Source organism: Gymnogyps californianus, chromosome 2 (assembly GCF_018139145.2).
Source record: "Gymnogyps californianus isolate 813 chromosome 2, ASM1813914v2, whole genome shotgun sequence".
Taxonomy (NCBI): domain Eukaryota; kingdom Metazoa; phylum Chordata; class Aves; order Accipitriformes; family Cathartidae; genus Gymnogyps; species Gymnogyps californianus.
The window spans coordinates 137670863-137689555 of NC_059472.1; the positions used below are offsets into that span (position 1 = coordinate 137670863).

An 18693-nucleotide genomic window follows, 5' to 3' on the forward strand; every position below is an offset into this window, starting at 1 on the left:
TGTGATTTGCTCAAAATCCATGCAGATGAAACCAAATATGAACTTTTCAGGAAGGCATCATGGCACTGACTATTTGCAGTAAAAGTCACTGTTTCCAAAAATGTGTAGCAGCTGGGCTCTGTGAGCCTTTGCATGTGTAAAAGTTGCTTGTGAGGATTATTTTAGGCCATCAGAATTAGAATTAGGTGGGAGATTGGATCATTATGAGTTTTATCTAAAATGTCTGCTATGCTAATGAATTCCTTATTTCCAGACTGGAGCACATGTCAGCTCAGCGAGAAGGCTGTCTGTGGTAATGGTATCAAAACACGGATGCTCGATTGTGTTCGCAGTGATGGCAAATCAGTTGACCTGAAGTACTGTGAAGAGGTGAGTCGGTACCTGTGAGTAAGCTCCCTTCTAATGGTGCTAATTAATGCTGAGCCAACTGAGCTATACGGCATGTAACCCATCTTCACCAGATGTTTTGCAACGCTATTCATGGATTGTTAAGTACCTCTGAAATGAACTGTGCCATCAACAGTGATTTTTATACAATTTCCTTTGGTTACTTTTAAGTGCCTCTGTGAACGTATGCTAATTATTATGTCCTGAAGGAAATGACTTAGAAACAATAATTAATAAAGTAGAATAAAGGTAATAAATCTTAATCAGAACACTAATCATCATTCTAATTTGATACAATTTTTGCATGGAGCCTTGGACAGCTGCCAGCATCAATCATTTACTCAATGTGTTGGAAAATATTTCTCACATGCCATTCTGCAGCTGGACTGAATGCTAACTTCTTGTATCCAGCTGTGCAATGCAAAAGATACCCAAGCTAGTGTGAAAAAATGTGCAGCATGAATGCAATATTAAATAGGAGCATATATGGAGAACTAACTAGCAGACAGGAGCCCTTAAATTTTGAAAGAGCCATTTTGCAAATGTTCAAACTAACTTCAAATTTGACAGCACTGTTTTCTGACATTTTGTGTGTTGGTCTTAATGTTTTCAATTGCATGGAGATAGTAATGCGAAGGAAAATGGGAAGACAACATGAGCGCTGTGTTAAGGGCAATCCTATGTGTGTTTCTGATGGAAAGCAACTGAACTTGTTTCAGCTGCCATTCCCCCACCACCTTGACATCAGAAACAAAATCACTTGCAATGGGGGACTAAGGTGGAGTGGCCTCCACAGCAGCTTTGGTACCACCACCTTTTCTGCTGGACCTTCCTGGCTAGTAGTTGCTCTTCAGGACATGCCCATGGAGAAGAGTCTCATCAGAAGTGGAGGGGTCAGGAAACCCATCCTGTACTTTGGCCTATAGTTTTGTAACGGAGTATCTGACCTACTTAGGCTTCTCCAACCCTCTCCGACATCCTGGATTCCTGAATCCCTAAGTTCTTAGCAAAGGCAGGAGGTTTCAGCTGAGACTGGCACCCTACTTTTGTCCCGAGTTGCTTCTTCACACATAGCTCTTGGGTTTATAATCAAATCTAATAATTTGATCATTTATGTCTCAAGAAAAAACTCAGGATCTGGCTACCTACCAGCAAGTTTCTGTGAAGTTAATAGGGGAATGCATTAATGCATTCTGTTAATGTTTTAATGCATTAGAAGAAAAAAATTTGTCTCTCGGGTTATTTTTAAGGGACTGCGATATTGATTAATTCATACCAAGACATGATATAAAATATCCATCCACATAAATATTTCAATTAAAAAAATATGCTTTATTAGATTTTAAGGGGAAATACATTTCTTTGACCATAAAACCAAGAAATTATTCCTGTTAACCAAAGATTTTGAGCAACGTTTAGAACAAATGATTACATTTTATACTGAAATCTCGTTGCAGAAAACCTCTGGAGCTTTCCTGCATTTAAGAAATGGAAGTTTATTACTCAGAGAAATAATTAGGGCAACAAGATAATATCTCAAAAGCTACTTGCCCTAAACGACTGGCCAACAGACATCACTGCAGTGGGGTCCTGCCTTTATCAGCAACCACTGTGATACAGTCTTATTTGCCCTTTTGATTTGCTAGACCATATAGTGATACATCTTCCTGTAGAAAGCTCTGATCCACTCCCCAGTCATACTGTTAAGACTATTTGTTGAACTATGGATGTGTAAGCAGTCGTACAGCAAGGTCAAAGGCTGATCCAATAACTGTGAGGAGTAAAAGCTGTTAACCTGATTAACAAGAAAGCCAAGCTGTTCAGATCTTACCAGACCCTTCACTCTAAAGATGTGAAAGCCAACTCTGTGACCTTCCAGGTCATGAGAGGAGAGTATTCAAGAAATTATCAAAATGTGAATACATACTGTGCACTTCTTACTAATCTAATCACAGATGATCCTTCAGGGTGGGTTTTTTTGCTGTGTTTTTGCATTATAAGGGCAGTGCAGAAAGATCAAGTGAAGTTCAAAATAAGGTGCATGTGGTTAGAAAAGTTGATGATAAGAGAAAGATGAAATAATTTTGTAATGACTTAGCTAATGGAATTTCCCCTGGGCTATCATAAAACTTTATACTAGATGTGTGAATAAAACAAAAGTTTTGTTTCATATATGTGTAGTTACATTTACAGAATTATGATTCTTATTATTATATGCAAAGAAGAGAGATCAGAATAGCTAAACCTATCCTGATCCTTAAGAAATGAAGACGCCTGATTGCAATGTCTGAGTTACTATACAATATCTGGTTCAAGAAACTAATAAAAGCCATATATAAAAAACCCCTTCATGCTGTCTTTTGACTATCACCATCTCCAGGTATGAGCATCAGCGTAGTTAAATACTAACATTTCTTCTGACCCCCTGTGTTCTGGTTTCTTAATGCGTCCATATGATCTTGTGTTTGTTTCAGTCAGTCAGCTAAAGAAGCTAGCCAGTCATCCTGATTACTGCCAGGATAAATCAATTTCTAGAGCTTATTTCCAAGTCCTCGTTATGTTAACATAGTTCCCTTCAAACTCTCAAGGCACAGTAATACTGGATTACTTGGTCTCTAACTCTACAAAATTAGCACATCACAAGAACTCAGCTTGTCTTTTCCTTGAGTATTTGAAAATCAAATCACCTAAAGCAATCTGGTCCTGGTCATATTCATATTTATGGGCTTATTTTTATTCATTTACCTTCAATTAGAGATCAGAAAAGCCTAGAAACCAGCAGTTTTGTCTGCATTAGAAAGCAAACTTTTCTGTTTTATTGGCAAATAGTCTGCTTGTCAGATTACATGATTAACCTCCAGCAGAGGTTAATCTGCGGTGCCAAACATTCCTATAAACAAATACAGATACTTTTTGTGGATCACAGGGTTTATAGAGCATGCTGGTCTGGCAGCCTCCTGCCCCTGGCATGTGAGACCAGGAGTACAGGACACTCAGCTGTAGCTTTCAGTGTAACTCCTTCCAGGGCTTGCCATTCTCGAATCAGAAACCACAACTCATCCAGAACAGAAGCTCTCTCAGGTAAGGGAGCTACTGAGCACTTTTCCAAATGTTTTCTAAGCTCTTCAAGGTGAATTGTCGTTCATCAATTGAAGGAAGAAGAAGGATGAGAAAAGAATATGTGATTAATATCAAATTGCAGCCTGCCAGTTGTTCCCCAAATCTATTTCAGCAGCACTTCAGTATCTAAGATATGCAAATGGCAGATCACTGTGGGTAATGTGGCCTTCAGCTTTCTCCTCTTCACCTTTAATATCTCTCTTGGGCTTTTCCTTCTCTAGCTGCCAAAGTCCATCTGAGAAGGCCAGTTTTGAAAGAAAGCAGTCGTGTTTCTATAATTGGCACGAATCAATTCAGCAGGCTTTATAGCCTTTGCTTGGAAGATTTGACCCAAATATAGACTTTGAGGATGGTTCTCAAGTTTCCTAATTATCCAAATTCCAGATTATCCAAAGGTTTCAGGTGTTGCCTGTATGCGATAGCTGGATAATCAAGGTTATACTGTACTACAGCGAAAAGCCAAGAACCCGTTCTTTGATGTATAAAACAGAACAGAGGTCTAAAACCTCATTTGTCTCAATAAATGGTACTGCAAATGCAAATTTAAGACTTGGTGAGTCTATCAGGGTGAGACATTTCCAGTACTTGTGGTAGTTTATTTATGGAGGACATGTTAATGTTGTGCCTAATTATTGTTCTATGCTTGCATTTAGTAGGAAATAGTGTTTTTATTTCCTTTTTAAAGTCTTAACTGCTGGTTTTATGTCATTAACCTTTCCAGTCGTTAAAATTAATAGGTTTTGAAATGTCTAGTTTGCTTTTTTTTTAAAAAACTATGTGGGGATTTTATCTACTTAAAGGTATCCACAGCCTCCTGGGATTCTGAAAGGCCTCAATGATGATCAGGGTCCCCTGGTGAGGGCCAATGAAGAGGACAGTCTTTTATGCTGGGAAGCTGCAAATCTGTTCATATTGGCAGGATTGATTTTCTTTCATGTTTTATATCATACACACTATAATCGACCTATCCTTTTAACTCATTCTGAAGCTGTGCAGGCTGCAGGGATTATTAATATTTTTGCCATCAGTTGTATTCCATCTTGCATCATATATTCTCATGTGTGTTATTGAGAATATCTCTTTTCTTCCTTGGATGGGGAAAATCTGGAGCATGGGAGTTTATAAGAACATAGAAATGACTTTACAGGATCAGACCAAAGGACCATGTAGGCACTGTGCCGTCTCCAAGCATGGCCATAAAACTCTTCCTTCCCTGTGGGGATTCCATCATTTGTTAGTGTCAGGCTGACTCCTGCCTGGAGAAGAGCTCAGTACAGAATGTATTTTGGGGAAAACATGTGAATCTGGCTATTTTCTGTATCCCCTTCTCTCATACTCCTCCAGCATTTGCAGCTTTTACTTCAGGGATGTTAGAGGATTCTGCTTTCTGCAAAGCTTTTCAGAAAAACATGCAAAGCTGTATTTTTTTTAGAACAAACATTGTCAATGTCATGTCAATATTTTTGCATACAGTAGAATGGATAGCATAATATATATAATAAACTTACACACCATGTTAGGAAAAAACCAATAGAGAGGCATATGCAGATGCCTAAGGAAGAGTATGGAGGACAGACATACACGAGTTTCCATCTGCTCATCTTGTAGCCTCCACCTGTTTTCAGCTCTTGGACTGCATTTACCCGATGTGGTTTCTGTGTGTTTAAACCTTCAGATTTCTCTTCCATTAACTTGTTCAGTCTCTCTTGAGCTCCTGTAAACTTTTAGCATCTGCAACGTCTTCTGACAAATAAACTGACTGTCCAATGCATGTTCATCCTCCTCCTTTTGTTAGTTTTGAATCTGGGTCCTAGCATCACTTGAATTCAGCTGTTAATAGCTGTTGATAGCTCAGTATTTTTATATTCCTATTTCAAAATACTTTACTGATACTTCCTAAATTACTTTGTCCTTTGCCTATTATATAAAGTAATACTGTAGAGCTGAAGCCCTCCATTTATAGGCTCTAGTTTAGAAAAGAATTGATAAAAATAGGATTTAAGCATGTATTTAAAAATCAGCATATGCATTAGGACTGTCTTGAAGTGAGATTTTTAAATGTCTCAATTGCTCTAATTTTTATTTAGTAATGTCTTCATGCTTACTTAAAGCTTTAGTTGTCTCAGATTCACCGTGTCCAAAGGCATACCCTGCACCAATGACACAGACCAGGTGTTACATGCTGACCATTGAATATTTTCTTTTAGCTTGGTTTGGAGAAGACATGGCAAATGAATATGTCCTGTGTGGTGGAATGTCCTGTGAACTGTCAGCTCTCTGACTGGTCCCCTTGGTCTGAGTGCTCTCAAACATGTGGCCTTACAGGTCAGTATGTACCTTTGGCATATTTTAAAGACTGAGCTTTTTTTTTTTTTTTTTTTTTAATAAAAGCTATAATATCTCTTTTTGCAGAACTAGAAAATGTAGCTAGCTAGGGAGAGTGATGGGGATCTAAATCAGCCTTATTCATGGAAATAATATGCCTCACTGAGGCTGTACTCACTGAAGATAGTGAGAACTTGGCCCAGAATACTTTCTGACTCTGGGAACAAAGTGAGATATGATGAATGATATATTGAGAAAAAAAAAACCACTGATGTGAATATTTATTTTTCAGATGGTGTGGGGGGAAAAGGAGGGAGGGATTTCCTCTTAAGTTTTATTAGTGGTGAGTTTAGAACAACTAAACTTGTAGAAGAGCACAATGATTAAAACCAACAAATTTACTCACCGAAGAATTCCATATTTTTAAACACAGAACAAGGGTGGGGGACAAGTTACTTTCACTGTGATCACATTAATTTGTTTTTTTCCAAAATGTTGCTAACCACTATCTAAGTTTTTTTAAATCAAATCTGTGTCAGAGAATGGATATCAAAGGCACGTTCTAGTTATGGAGGAACTCTTGTTAATTTATTTGCACTGATATGTCTCAGAATAAGGACCTGAAAGCACCGTTGTGCCAGGCAATTAAGGTATACACACTACTGAAAGAGAAGGTTAGAAGCCCATCTATGAAGCCTCTTCATTTTGTAATCATGTCTGGAATATGTCACTACAGATATTGGATGGTTAGCAGTGTATGGAATCCAGTTTCAACTGCTGGGCTCAGAGTAAAGGATATTGCATCTTTTTGTGTCCCTTGAGGAGTGCACCACAGGGAAGAGGTCTAGGCAAAAACATCTGAAAGCTCTGGCCACCTCAGGATCCCAAGAGAAAGACCTATGGATTTTTTAATGATAACAGTTAATAATTTGATACTGCAGTATCTAATGATGTAATAATGTTTCAGTTCTTTGAGCTTCTCTCAAAGCATGACTTCTACATTCAAATAATCTACACTTCTATATTCAAAATAATCTTTGTAGAGTGAGAATTGAACTAACATCTCTATTGAAGGCTTAAATATGTTGCCAGATTTTCCTTTACAAGCTTCTGTTTATATACAAGACCTGAACAATTGACCTGATATTTTTCTGAATGAGAATTATTGTTGCTGTGCTTTTTCAAGATGTGAAGGTGGGTCACTATTTTCTGAAATCCCTGTGCTTTCCAAGTATAGAATTTATTTGTAGAAGTGAGAAAATTTATTTTAAATAGTAATGTAAAACAGCTTTCAAATTTTCAGTATTCTTAAGAAATGATGGCAACCTCACATGTAAGCCTTGAAGCTGTAATTTTCCTATTAGGCAGGAAGTTGGAAGTAACTGCTGTTTTTCAATAAGTAATAACCATCTAAGAAACCCAGTGACCACAAAGCTGAACCGCTTTTATGCACCCATGCAAATACCCATGAAGTTGAGGAAGAATTCTGTATGTAAGAATTCTGCTCGTTGCTGTTCTTTGGGTTTTTTTCTTCAGTACTTTTCAAGAAAATCTTTTTTCTACTGTGACATCTCAGTTGGAGCAGCTGTGAATCCAAGAATGATGAGGCTCCACTTGGCAAACATCTTTCTAGCTAGCTGCGGTGAACATAGCTGTCTGGGACATTGATATAGTTCTACTGCTGTATCATGGCTTGTGTAGCTTGCTCTCAGCAAAAGATTTGTGTCATGATCATTAGGGTGTTCAATTCCAAATGCATCAGATTGAAATGTGGAATTAAAGATTAATTGTTTTGGCTAACACCAGCTGTTATGTAGGTAAACCTATGTAATGCCTTAGTTTATTATAAGCTTCAGTATACAAATTTAAATACATATATCTTGTTTCAGACGTGGTTCATATATTTATCTATATATAGATTAAAATACCACAGCTGTGTTGGTTTTGTGGAAACCTTTGCGAGGTGCCAACTCTAGAGTAGCCACTTTACCACTACTGGCACACAAAAAATTTTTTGGTTATATCACATGACCTCTCTGTAATGAAGCATGATGGTCTAATGTCCACTGCAAGATGAAAGAAGCAAGAGTTGCCGAAAGGATAAAAATGACTTCCTCTTTCTGTTTATCTAAGTATTTGAAATAGAACCTGTATCTCAATGATGCTGGGTAGTCTGCTACTCATCGTTGAGGAGAAGATTAATGTTGGATAAGCCTATTGTATTTTAATTTCCTTCGGGCCTGAGTGAAGAATCCTCCGTTTCCTGCAAAATCTGCATGTCACGTTATCCAGACAGGCAGTGCTCCTGGTTGCTGGAATCAGACAATTATGGGACACGTGATTCTGTATTAACTCGAGGAAGAACAGAACATGTTGGTCTCTTCTAGCAGCAAACTCCAGATGAGGAGCCGGAATCTCCACTGAAGTGCCACAAACATATTGTCACGTTCAGAAAGAGTATTTTTCCCCAGGCTTCTGAACTAGGAAATTACTACTTTTGTTTGCTGTTACAGGAGCAATCTGAAATCCTAATCAGACATCCTCCTGCACTTCCTGCAGTACAAACAAATGATAGAATATAAAGTGTTTGACTTGGAAAATATAAATCCGTATAACAGACAGGAGCCAACAGATCTGCTTTACAATCCAATTTATCAAATGTGGAAAAAATTACTTTATTCAAACACAACGCTTTTCACCAAAATAGATCCATCTTGAGGAATAAATCAGTCTAACCACTTTGTTGTTAGTTATATTGCTCTTTCTTATTTACAGGAAAAATGATCAGAAGAAGGACCATAAATCAGCCTTTTCAGGGTGATGGGAGGCCTTGTCCTTCTCAGATGGAGCAATTCAAACCCTGTCCAGTAAAACCTTGTTACAAATGGCAATACGGTCAATGGTCTGCATGCAAAGTAGAGGTAAAAGCTATATGGGACTTTGAAGTTATGGAGCTTGTGTATCTAGGCATATTTGTGATATGCTCAGATACCTGCTTCATAACACTGTAAACAATTTGCTTCCACCTCTCTTATACAAAAACTAAAGATTTATTCTTGGAGTTCGTATTTGTCAACAGATACAACAATGTCCTACAGATATTCAAAGTATAAGTGAAAACTTTGGTACCCAAGCAGCATCTTTGCTAATAGTTGAAATCCTCCTATTGTAAAAGAGTATCTGTGGAAATAGATTGGCATCCTAGAAGAGATCTGCACTTGAGATACTGCCATGGTTGCAATTCAGAGGTATAATTAGCTCCATACTTCAAGAAACAGTGGTAGCAGCCAGCAGAATTTTTCGTTTGTGTGTGTGTGTTTGTTTCAGAAGTAAAGAACAATGTCTTTTTTTTTTTCCCTACTGGGTTGAATAAGTAGTTAAGCAAAAAATAATAGAAGACAGAGTGACATGTAGCTCAGATCTAGTCTTTTGGCACTTTCTTCTGTCCAGCATCCATGTATGTCCTCCTTCCCCAGGATGCCCAATGTGGAGAGGGAACACGAGTGAGGAATATTTCCTGTGTGGTTTTTGATGGATCCATTGAAGATGTTGGCAAAGTAGTAGATGAGGAATTCTGTGGAGAAACAGAGCCTATTATAGATGGTAATAAGAAGATGATACTTGAGGAAACCTGCACTGTCCCTTGTCCAGGTAACAAAGCTATTCAAATAAATGTTGCATTTCAAGATTGGTTGGGTATCATTCCAGTTATCAGTGCCTAGCATTAGCCACAGGCAATTAAATCTTTTTCACATGCTTTACTGATTGGATTCATCCATCAAATGACCAACAGAGTTACTTTCCAGTAGTGTTTTCACGACAATAAATCAATTAGAAAAAATACCAGGTTTTAAATGTTATAAAAGACTTGTCTCAGTCACAGATTGCACCTAATAAGAATATATTTTTTCACAAAATCTTTTGAAATAAAACCTGTGTTTAACTCTATAAGAAAGAGGGTTTGTTGACAGCTAAATACTTGCTTTAAGTGCTTAGATCACCTAACAGCTTTGTTAATACTTTTAATAGTGGCTAAGAACTTGATGCCTTTTAAGGGTGTCTAAGTAAGCTAAGCTAGGGAGTCTTATTTTTTTGTTTAAAGGGGCTATTCCAAATGAAACTAATATTTTGATCTCTGAGAAAATGTGAGTGTTTCTAGCTGTTTAACTCGCTGGATGTGACATGCGCTATCATTGCCCTTGTAGACTGAATCCAAAGAAGCTGTTATAAATGATCAGGTCTATGACCCTCATACTGAGAAGGATTAAGAGCCTGTAACAGCTGTTTAATTTCCAGTAAAACCCCTCCAGTTCATTTCAGACACTTATTTGTAGAATTTGAAGTATATTGCTGTTGTTCAGTAGAGTCATTAGTGATGTATCTTCAGAAGTAGTGATTAACTCCTTCAGTTCTAATGTAGCTATCATTCTATACCAGTACTGTTTTGTTCTCTTGCAATTCTCCTCTTTCTCAGAATTTTTTTTCCAGTTCATTTCAGACTGGACTGAAGGTAAAGTTGCCTCAATAAATAGAAAATAATCAAAACCAGAGAGGCTTCCATCACTGCTTTGTGCACAGCATTCCAATTGCATGATTTTCACATATTTTTACTTATTAAATGAAAATTGGAGGAATAAAAAGCTTGTACTTATGTTTTCTTGTTAGTCAAATTTATTAAAAAAAATATAGCTGCTTACTGCTTGCTGTTAAAATTTTGCTGAGCAGGAACCTGTTCTTCAACAATCTCACATTTAGCCAGCAAGAATAACTGCCCTGTGGGGATGTGCTAATTATATGCTCCAACTAATGTTTCAAAAAATCACTACTTGTTTTCCTATTATGTATACATCAGTTCTTCAATTATTCATTTCTTCACATTCTTTTCTAACATTGGCAAATAAAATTCCGTCATTAATCAGGCATCTGGTCAACACAGTACTGATTATATCTGTCATCAGTATAATGCAAGGTAGCATGAATTTTTAATAGCTCTTTCACTGAAATAATGAGAACTAAGAGGTTTATTTATGAGTCTGTGCACAGTCTAGTCCCATTTTCTACTGCAGTTTTAACAAAATGGTCTCCTTGTGTTGTGCCTCAGATCTTCCTTAAATGTTCTTTAGCCGATCATGCTAATTAGTGTCATTAGTATAATTTTGTTTTTCAGTTTTACGCTATAAGATAACATTCTACAAATCTCTATTATCCTAACATGAAATAGCCAGAGCGGACATTTTAATCACCTTCCCATTTCCCTTTCTTGCAAAGAATGTTCCAGCAGTTGCTTCTACTGTCTTTTTAGAGAAATTCTGCATGAGGATAAGCAACAATTAATCTTTTTAAAACTAGACAATGTTTTCTCTTTCTAAGATCAAAGAATTGTGAGCAAGATATATAAATTTAGCGTAAGGCATACAGTGCACAATACCCTAAAATTTACGAAAATCCAGACATTGGGTAGAGTGTTACTCAGAAATTCAAAATGAGAGTGATCTTATGGGAATGCTACAGGAAACTACCCTGCTTTAGAACAAATAGGCTTTTGTGTAATCTTTTCATTACTATTTTCTATGCACAGATATTCAGAGAGTGTCAAAATATTACCTTCTCTTCAGTGTAAGTCACCTTTAAAAAGAGGAATGAAAGGAACTATAAAGAGGGAAAATTAAGAAACCAGATTTGGACATTTTTTTCGAAGACATATTCAGTGCAAAAAACTCTTTACATATGATGATCATTCATCTTATAAAATTGCTGTTTGACAGGGGACTGTTACTTGAGAGAGTGGTCAGAATGGAGCCTTTGTCAGCTAACCTGTGTTAATGGTGAGGATCTCGGCTTTGGAGGGATACAAGTCCGATCTCGGGCAGTGATCATTCAGGAATTAGAGAATCAACATCTCTGCCCAGAACAGGCTTTGGAAACAAGACCATGCAGTGGTAAGCACCAAAATATACATAAGGCCATGTCCTGTATGAAAAAAATACAGAGCAACAATAGTTTTGTTTTCTTTCTGTTCATGGTATCAAATTTAGGCAAATACAGATTTGATAGATGTAGAAATGCACTTAAATTTTTATTTTCCAGATATCAACTGTAAACAGAAAAACTTTCAAATGCTAACTATCGTATGTGACCACTTTAAACACAATCTTTGGAGAACTGATGATCCTTTTTTAATAATGGCATTTCTTTTTATGATATGGGAAAGAATAGTTGCCTCATCTGCTTGATAACATTAATAAAAAGAAATCTTTAAGTTTTGATACATAACCAAATTTAAATTTCTCTCTACCCTTTGAATTGTTAATCGCATGACAACGACATTAAAAAGTCTCAGTCATGCTTACCGCTGCTACTGGACAAAGTATCTAAGAAAAATCATTTCCTGTACAGACATTTCTTGTCCATTCAGAGGCCAGACAGATCAGGCAAAAAGGAATTTTATGTTTATAAGAGAGCTAAGGTGCAGAAGGACTTCCTGATTTGTCCCAGGCCATATGAGAGGTGTACAGCAGAGCTGTGAAGCCAGATGCAGCCCGGGCCACTTCACCAAGTACTGGAGCATTGACTGAAGCTCAGTGTTACCAGGAAAGGAACCTGAATCCTAAACGAGTTTTGTGCAACAGATGGGCCACAACCATTATGAGGTTATTGGAACCATCTGTTTTGCCCATTAACTACATTAGGCTTACTCCACGAGCAATGTGTACAACCATTATCGTTAGTGTCCGGGACACATCTGGTCTGTTCTGTATGTATCTAGTAAGTGCAGGAGACCTTGGGGCCTCCATGTGTGCAGTGCACCCTTCTGAGTTGCTAGGTGAAGGAGGAAGGGGCCTACTTAGCCATAAAAGCTGTTAAACATAATGAGTATGGTCTACTGATGAGTGTGGCTGCCGCCAGTGGTAGCCTAAAATCTTGTCATCAAATTTCTTGAAAAGTGAATGTTCTCTGTGTAGATGGCCAGTGCTATGAATACAAGTGGATGGCTAGCCCATGGAAGGGATCTTCTCGAACTGTGTGGTGCCAAAGGTCAGATGGTTTAAACGTCACAGGTAACTACTCTTTTTATATACACACAAAAGCCTGGAAAACAGGTGGATAATGTCTTCTCCCAACAAATGGAAATATTTTTTTTAAAAGAATTTGCTAAAAACACGTGTTCCTGATGTATGAATCAACGTGCTGTTGTCTTGAATCATCACGTTTTTGCATACTAAAGATGCCATTTCTTTTCCATAATTATGCAGCATGTAATGCTAAAAGTAAATATAAATATTATCGTCTGTACTGGACCTGGAATGTTTTACATTGTATATTTTTTTTACCATAGACATCTTTACACTTCTAAATTTTGGGTTTCAGATTTCAAGCCCTATAACAAATAAAACTTTTATGTATTAAAGTTCATTTCAGTGCCTATACAGAGGCAGAGAGATACAAAGCCTGATAATATCATGCATATATCATATATCTCCTTAAATTACAAAATATCAAGTTTTAGTAAATGTGCTAATATAAGTTTATTTCTTTACTTCAATGACATAAACCTATAGCAGGATACTTCAGTGGACAGCTATGGGATGTAGTTATTTTTTGTGCAAACCAAAGCACAAACCACCATGAATTAAGGAGGACTGAGGTCTCCGAACTCAAGAAAATCTTCATATATATCTATTTATGTGAATTTATTTATCAGAATTAGGGATTCATTTAAGCTAAGAGTTATGCATTTGTTGTTTAAATAATTTTTATATCAGCCGAGGTGATAGTAAAAGAATCTCAGAGATTGTAAGCACATCCTCAATGCCAGCCACTGTCAGGTCAGTCACAGGAGGGGAGCTCTAATTCATGGACTGCCAATACAATACTTCTTGATGATGGAATCCACCACTACTTTCTGTTGTAACAGTAGAAATAAAATATCTGTATTATTTTTACAAGGTTTTGAAATAATTCTTAATAGCCCAAAGTCTCTTTTGCAAGTGTCACCTTGTGCTGTAAGAATATTAAAATGCATCATCTTCACAATTAATGCAACAGGGCATTATTTATGCACCTTGATTGCTTCCTGCCTAGCTAAGATGCTTATATGGTAAGTAAAACTCTAAGTAAGAATTCTTATTGAGATTAATATATGATATTATCTATTAAAGGTCCTACAGGATTTCAAAATAAATAGCATCTTGGTGATTATGGCTCTGAGATGTTAAAATCAGAATATATTCATAAATCACAGTCAGTCACATGAAAATAATAGTTTGTTCTGATGTGACTGAATACAGCCATGTGGTAAGGAATGACAAGTTTATGAATGTGTGGTGTTGGCAGGTTTTTTATGATGGGACCTCCCAGGCAGACTAACCTCGGACCTATGTTGTATCTCTTTTTTCAAAGTTTGTTTGTACGTGATTTTAAAGCTGTGGTAACTTTCTGATTTGAAATGAAGACCAGTGGAAAATTCCAGACAATGTAATCACCAGTTTCCATGCAATGCAAAACTATATTTTTTCTATGTTCTTGATAGTTTTCAAACAAAGCACTTACGTATAATGATCTGTGAGAACTTCTCTGCATGAAGTATAGTCATGAACCAGATTGTAATTTACATTTCAACATTTTTTTGAAAGTGGTTTGTATAAACTACAGTATTTAAGAGCTCAAACTGACAGATGCACATACACGATTGATTTAAATGGAGATTACCCATTTTGATCTAGAATCAACCAGTATCTGTGATTACTGTGTTTCTTTGCTGCCTTATTGCTGCACATTTGGCTCTAACATAGTGTATTTTAATTCAGACATTATCAGATTTTTATTATGAGTCCTGTTGGTATTTTAAGACCTTTATTTGTTTACTTACTTGCATAATATTATTGTGCTGAATAGTTCTTTTTTACTTGAAGGTGTTGTTTCGCATGGGCGATGAGGCAGCTCTTTCCTTCTGCAGCTTCCTTGGATGACTGATATTTTATTACATAGATTCCCACAGGCATGTGATTTGTATGCTAGGATGTACGATTTTCCTTTCTGGGGGTGGGGAAAATTTATGGAAACCAGCAGGGTTTTCTTTGTTCTTCATCGGCCATCCCGCTAACACTTGGATGTACGTAACCACATCTAACTACATCTGCTATGGTCATGACCAACCTCAGCTATCAGGATTTCATCATCATATCACACCAGTATAAAAATGTTATTAATTTGGGGGATGCAAGATAAGTCATCCTGTAGCAGTATAAACTTTAAACTGCGTGATGCATATCCCTCTTCTGTAAGCTAGAAGGAAACCCAGGTAAATTCAAACTGATTCTAAATGTATTTTAAAGTCGTTCTGGCTGAAATGATAGTGAAAGCCTGATTGTGTGTATTGGTCCATAACAATAACTGCACTGTACATAAAGCTGTAGAAATGAGAACTAGGACTGTATAAAAAGGAAAAAGACTGAAACCCACTATATCATCAGTATCATAGCATTCAGTACATGCTTTACTGATAATACTTCTTTCCTTCTGAAAAATCTTAGACTAGCATCAAGTGTGGCTTCATAAGAGGCAAAGCTATAGTATGTGTAAAAGTGACTACTGAGGAGCAGCAGAAGACAGGTATCCATTTATAAACTAGATGAGTAGTTTGTTTTCAGCTTAACAGGCAAAGATACGAATCAAAAATAAGCTTTTTTTTTTTTGTGGCCACAGTTTTAATATGTAAGTCATAAGGAGGGCCCAAGAGAACTAAAATCTGTTCCCTCAAGCACAACAAAACGTTTAAACTGTTTTTTGAGCAATCCACCAAAGGAACAAAGGGAAAACCAAAAGATTCACTTGCCAAATATTAGTTCTCTAAAATGCACATGAATGCAAATACATGTGCTGTATCCTTACTCTACCTGTAAGAAAATACTTGATACCAATTATCCTTCACCTTGGAATAAGAGAAGGACTCTTAAATTCAAATTAGCAATAAAATTGTAATCCACGACATACTGTAGCAAGTAATGACATCAGTAATTTCATCAGTGGTGAGGTATTACCATGTCAAAATATGATTTTCTGTCCTACAGGGGGCTGTTTAGTGATGCGCCAACCAGATGCTGACAGGTCATGTAACCCACCGTGCAGTCAACCCCACGCTTACTGCAGTGAGGTATGTGCTACTGCATTGGAGCATAAAACACCCCCATGAGGGCTTCCCACACGTCTCTCTGCATTACAAAGATTATGCCAACAAAAAGTATTTTCAGAGACTTTGCTAATCATTAATTTGTTAAAATCAACCTCAGACCATTTTCTACCTTTCAATTAAAAGTTGAATAATCTCTGTTGATTTGGTACGAACCTGCATAAAAATATGTGAAGAGGTACTCTCCAGGCTAGCACTCGTCAAAACAGTCTTCTCTTCCAGTCATCCATGTTGTTATGTTTTATAGCTCACAGAAAACTGTGTTTTTCTGCTACACAGTGTAAAACACTTGTTCCCTACAGACTAGAACGTGCAGTTGTGAAGACGGATATACTGAAGTTATGTCCTCCGATGGCACACTCGAACAGTGCACTCTCATCCCAGTGGTGGTGATCCCCACCATGGAGGACAAAAAGGGAGATGTGAAAACCAGTCGAGCTGTGAACCCTACCCAGCCCTCCAGTAACCAGTCAGGACGAGGAAGGACCTGGTTTCTACAGCCTTTTGGGCCAGGTGAAGTCATGCAATGAGCAGTTCTTAATGCTAAGTACTGCTGCAGGGTCTGGCATTTACATTTTTGTGATGCCGAGGAAGAAAAGAAAAACCCTTAAGTGTTCATTTAAGAAGACAAGCATCTGCCCTGACTGAAAACAAAGGAAGAGACATAAGCAAACCTCTAGCCTTCTCAGCCACTCCATCAATATATTTAATGAAATCTTGTATTGCAGAAGATTTCCTTTTAATCCCTTCTACCAGTTAAAATTCACAGAAGCTATCTGAAATGTGACTTTAGAAGGGAGTTGCCTGCAAAGGTGCAAGCCAGGATATTAGATTATGCTGTCTCAACCAATAATGCTGTTGACAGAGGAGTGAAAAGGTAGCACTGAAGACTGCAAAGGGTAAGGGCTGCTTAAAATTTGCAGCCGTAGCATAAATTGTAGGAAAATAATCCGTATAGATATGCTAATGCTTTTCTGCCATATCCATATTTAAACTAATTCATGCTAGACAAGAGCTAACCATATTATTGATATTTAGCATAGACACGCTCTAAGTCTCTATAGGCAATATTTGCTTTTATGATGGACCATGTTCCTTAGAGCTGAGCAAGGACTTATGTGGCAAGAAATATATTATAAGACAGTTATCCCATCAAAAATACTTTATAAAGTCCATCATGTCATTAGATTTCAGTAAATATTTCCCAGTACTATTAAGCATTGAGATAAATAAAACTTTAATTAACAAAATACTTTCACATAAAGACATATGATGCTTGTCCAAAATGTTAATTATATGAAGAGAGCAATTGGTTATCTTCTTAAGTGTCTTTTAAATCACATAGAGCTAAATATTCTAACACACTTGTGTCTTAGGGTGTTCATTTCTTTCTAAAGCTTTTATGAATGTTTTTAATCTGAGAATTGAAAACAGTATCTTTACATGCATAATCCATAAAATGCTGCAAATGGAGAACTACAGCAATACTTCTAATAAGCAGATTAAATCATGTCCAGGTTAGAAAACTTATGTTAGATCACATTAGTCCTACTAGTATTTACTGTTATTTCTACTGTGATACTATATTTGATACCTGAAATAAAATGGTCTTTACTCCAATTAGTTAATACTTTAATCCACAATAAAAAAAGAAAATTAAGCTTTCCTGGTCCTCCTTTAAAAAATAGCATCTTACCAAATATGTTATCTTTTACTCATTCTAGCTAACTCCACCTGAAAATGCCAGAGGGTGGGTTGTAGCAGCCAGAGTGCCGACAATAAGCAAATGTCAGACAGTCGCCTTCAACTATTTAGGAACGTGGATGCTCATGTGAGCTCAGACATGGTTTTTGGAGCAAGGAACAGCTGAGAGATTTCATGAAAACTCACCAATTTTCCAGTAATTCAAGTCAGGAAGGAAACATAGCTTAGCTCAGATAAAAACAACAGTATTCAATAGAACTAATACTTTATCCAGTGAAGGTATGAGCAAATGTGGAAGAAAGTGAACATTTTGCACTTCAGATGAGATTTATACTTGGTTGTTTTAATTCCAGGAGCATGTAGCATGATTATTCCTTTCCTCACAGTTTCTAAGTCTAGATTTAAAATAGTTCTTTCACTGTCTTCAACAAATTATATTGCAGTTCCAGAAAGGAAGGTATTAAAACTATCCTCTTCAAGTGTCTGTGCTGATCTATTACCCAAAACAGATGAGTTTGAGATGGCAGTTCCCTTGTATACTTAGAAATAATCTGTCCAGGGGGAATTCAGAAAGCCTGAGTTAGATGCCTGTAGTTGCATAAGAGGAATGACCTCATTAACAGAGTTCCCTGCTTTGACAAAAATAAATAAATCCATACACAAGGTAATGCCAGTCTTTTTTTTCAAGGAGATAATACTATTTTAAAACAAGCAAACCCAAAACAACCCAAAACCCCTTACATTTACCAATGGAAAGAAGCCAGGGGGAGAATAATCTAACCTATTTAGCAGTACTGAAGTCTGAATTCCTCTCATTCGTATTATCATATCATTGGATATGTCAGGTCAAATCTACTGTTCAATTCATCTTTAATGGATCAGTTATTTCAGTTATATCAGTTATTATCAGTTATAATGTTTCATTAGGTTGATTAATGTAATGAAGCTAAAATGTTTCTATATTGATG

At 36.8% G+C, this 18693-nt stretch overlaps 1 protein-coding gene across 1 annotated transcript in view; it reads left to right on the forward strand.

The window, feature by feature from the left end:
• THSD7A (thrombospondin type 1 domain containing 7A) overlaps positions 1-18693 on the forward strand; it is a 205966-nt gene that overhangs the window by 183375 nt on the left and 3898 nt on the right. Inside the window, exons 19-26 of the mRNA XM_050891559.1 lie at positions 254-369; positions 5715-5832; positions 8608-8753; positions 9309-9483; positions 11598-11771; positions 12795-12890; positions 15903-15985; positions 16324-16534. Coding sequence (XP_050747516.1) covers positions 254-369; positions 5715-5832; positions 8608-8753; positions 9309-9483; positions 11598-11771; positions 12795-12890; positions 15903-15985; positions 16324-16534 — 1119 coding nt within the window. The remainder of the gene's footprint in view (positions 1-253; positions 370-5714; positions 5833-8607; positions 8754-9308; positions 9484-11597; positions 11772-12794; positions 12891-15902; positions 15986-16323; positions 16535-18693) is intronic.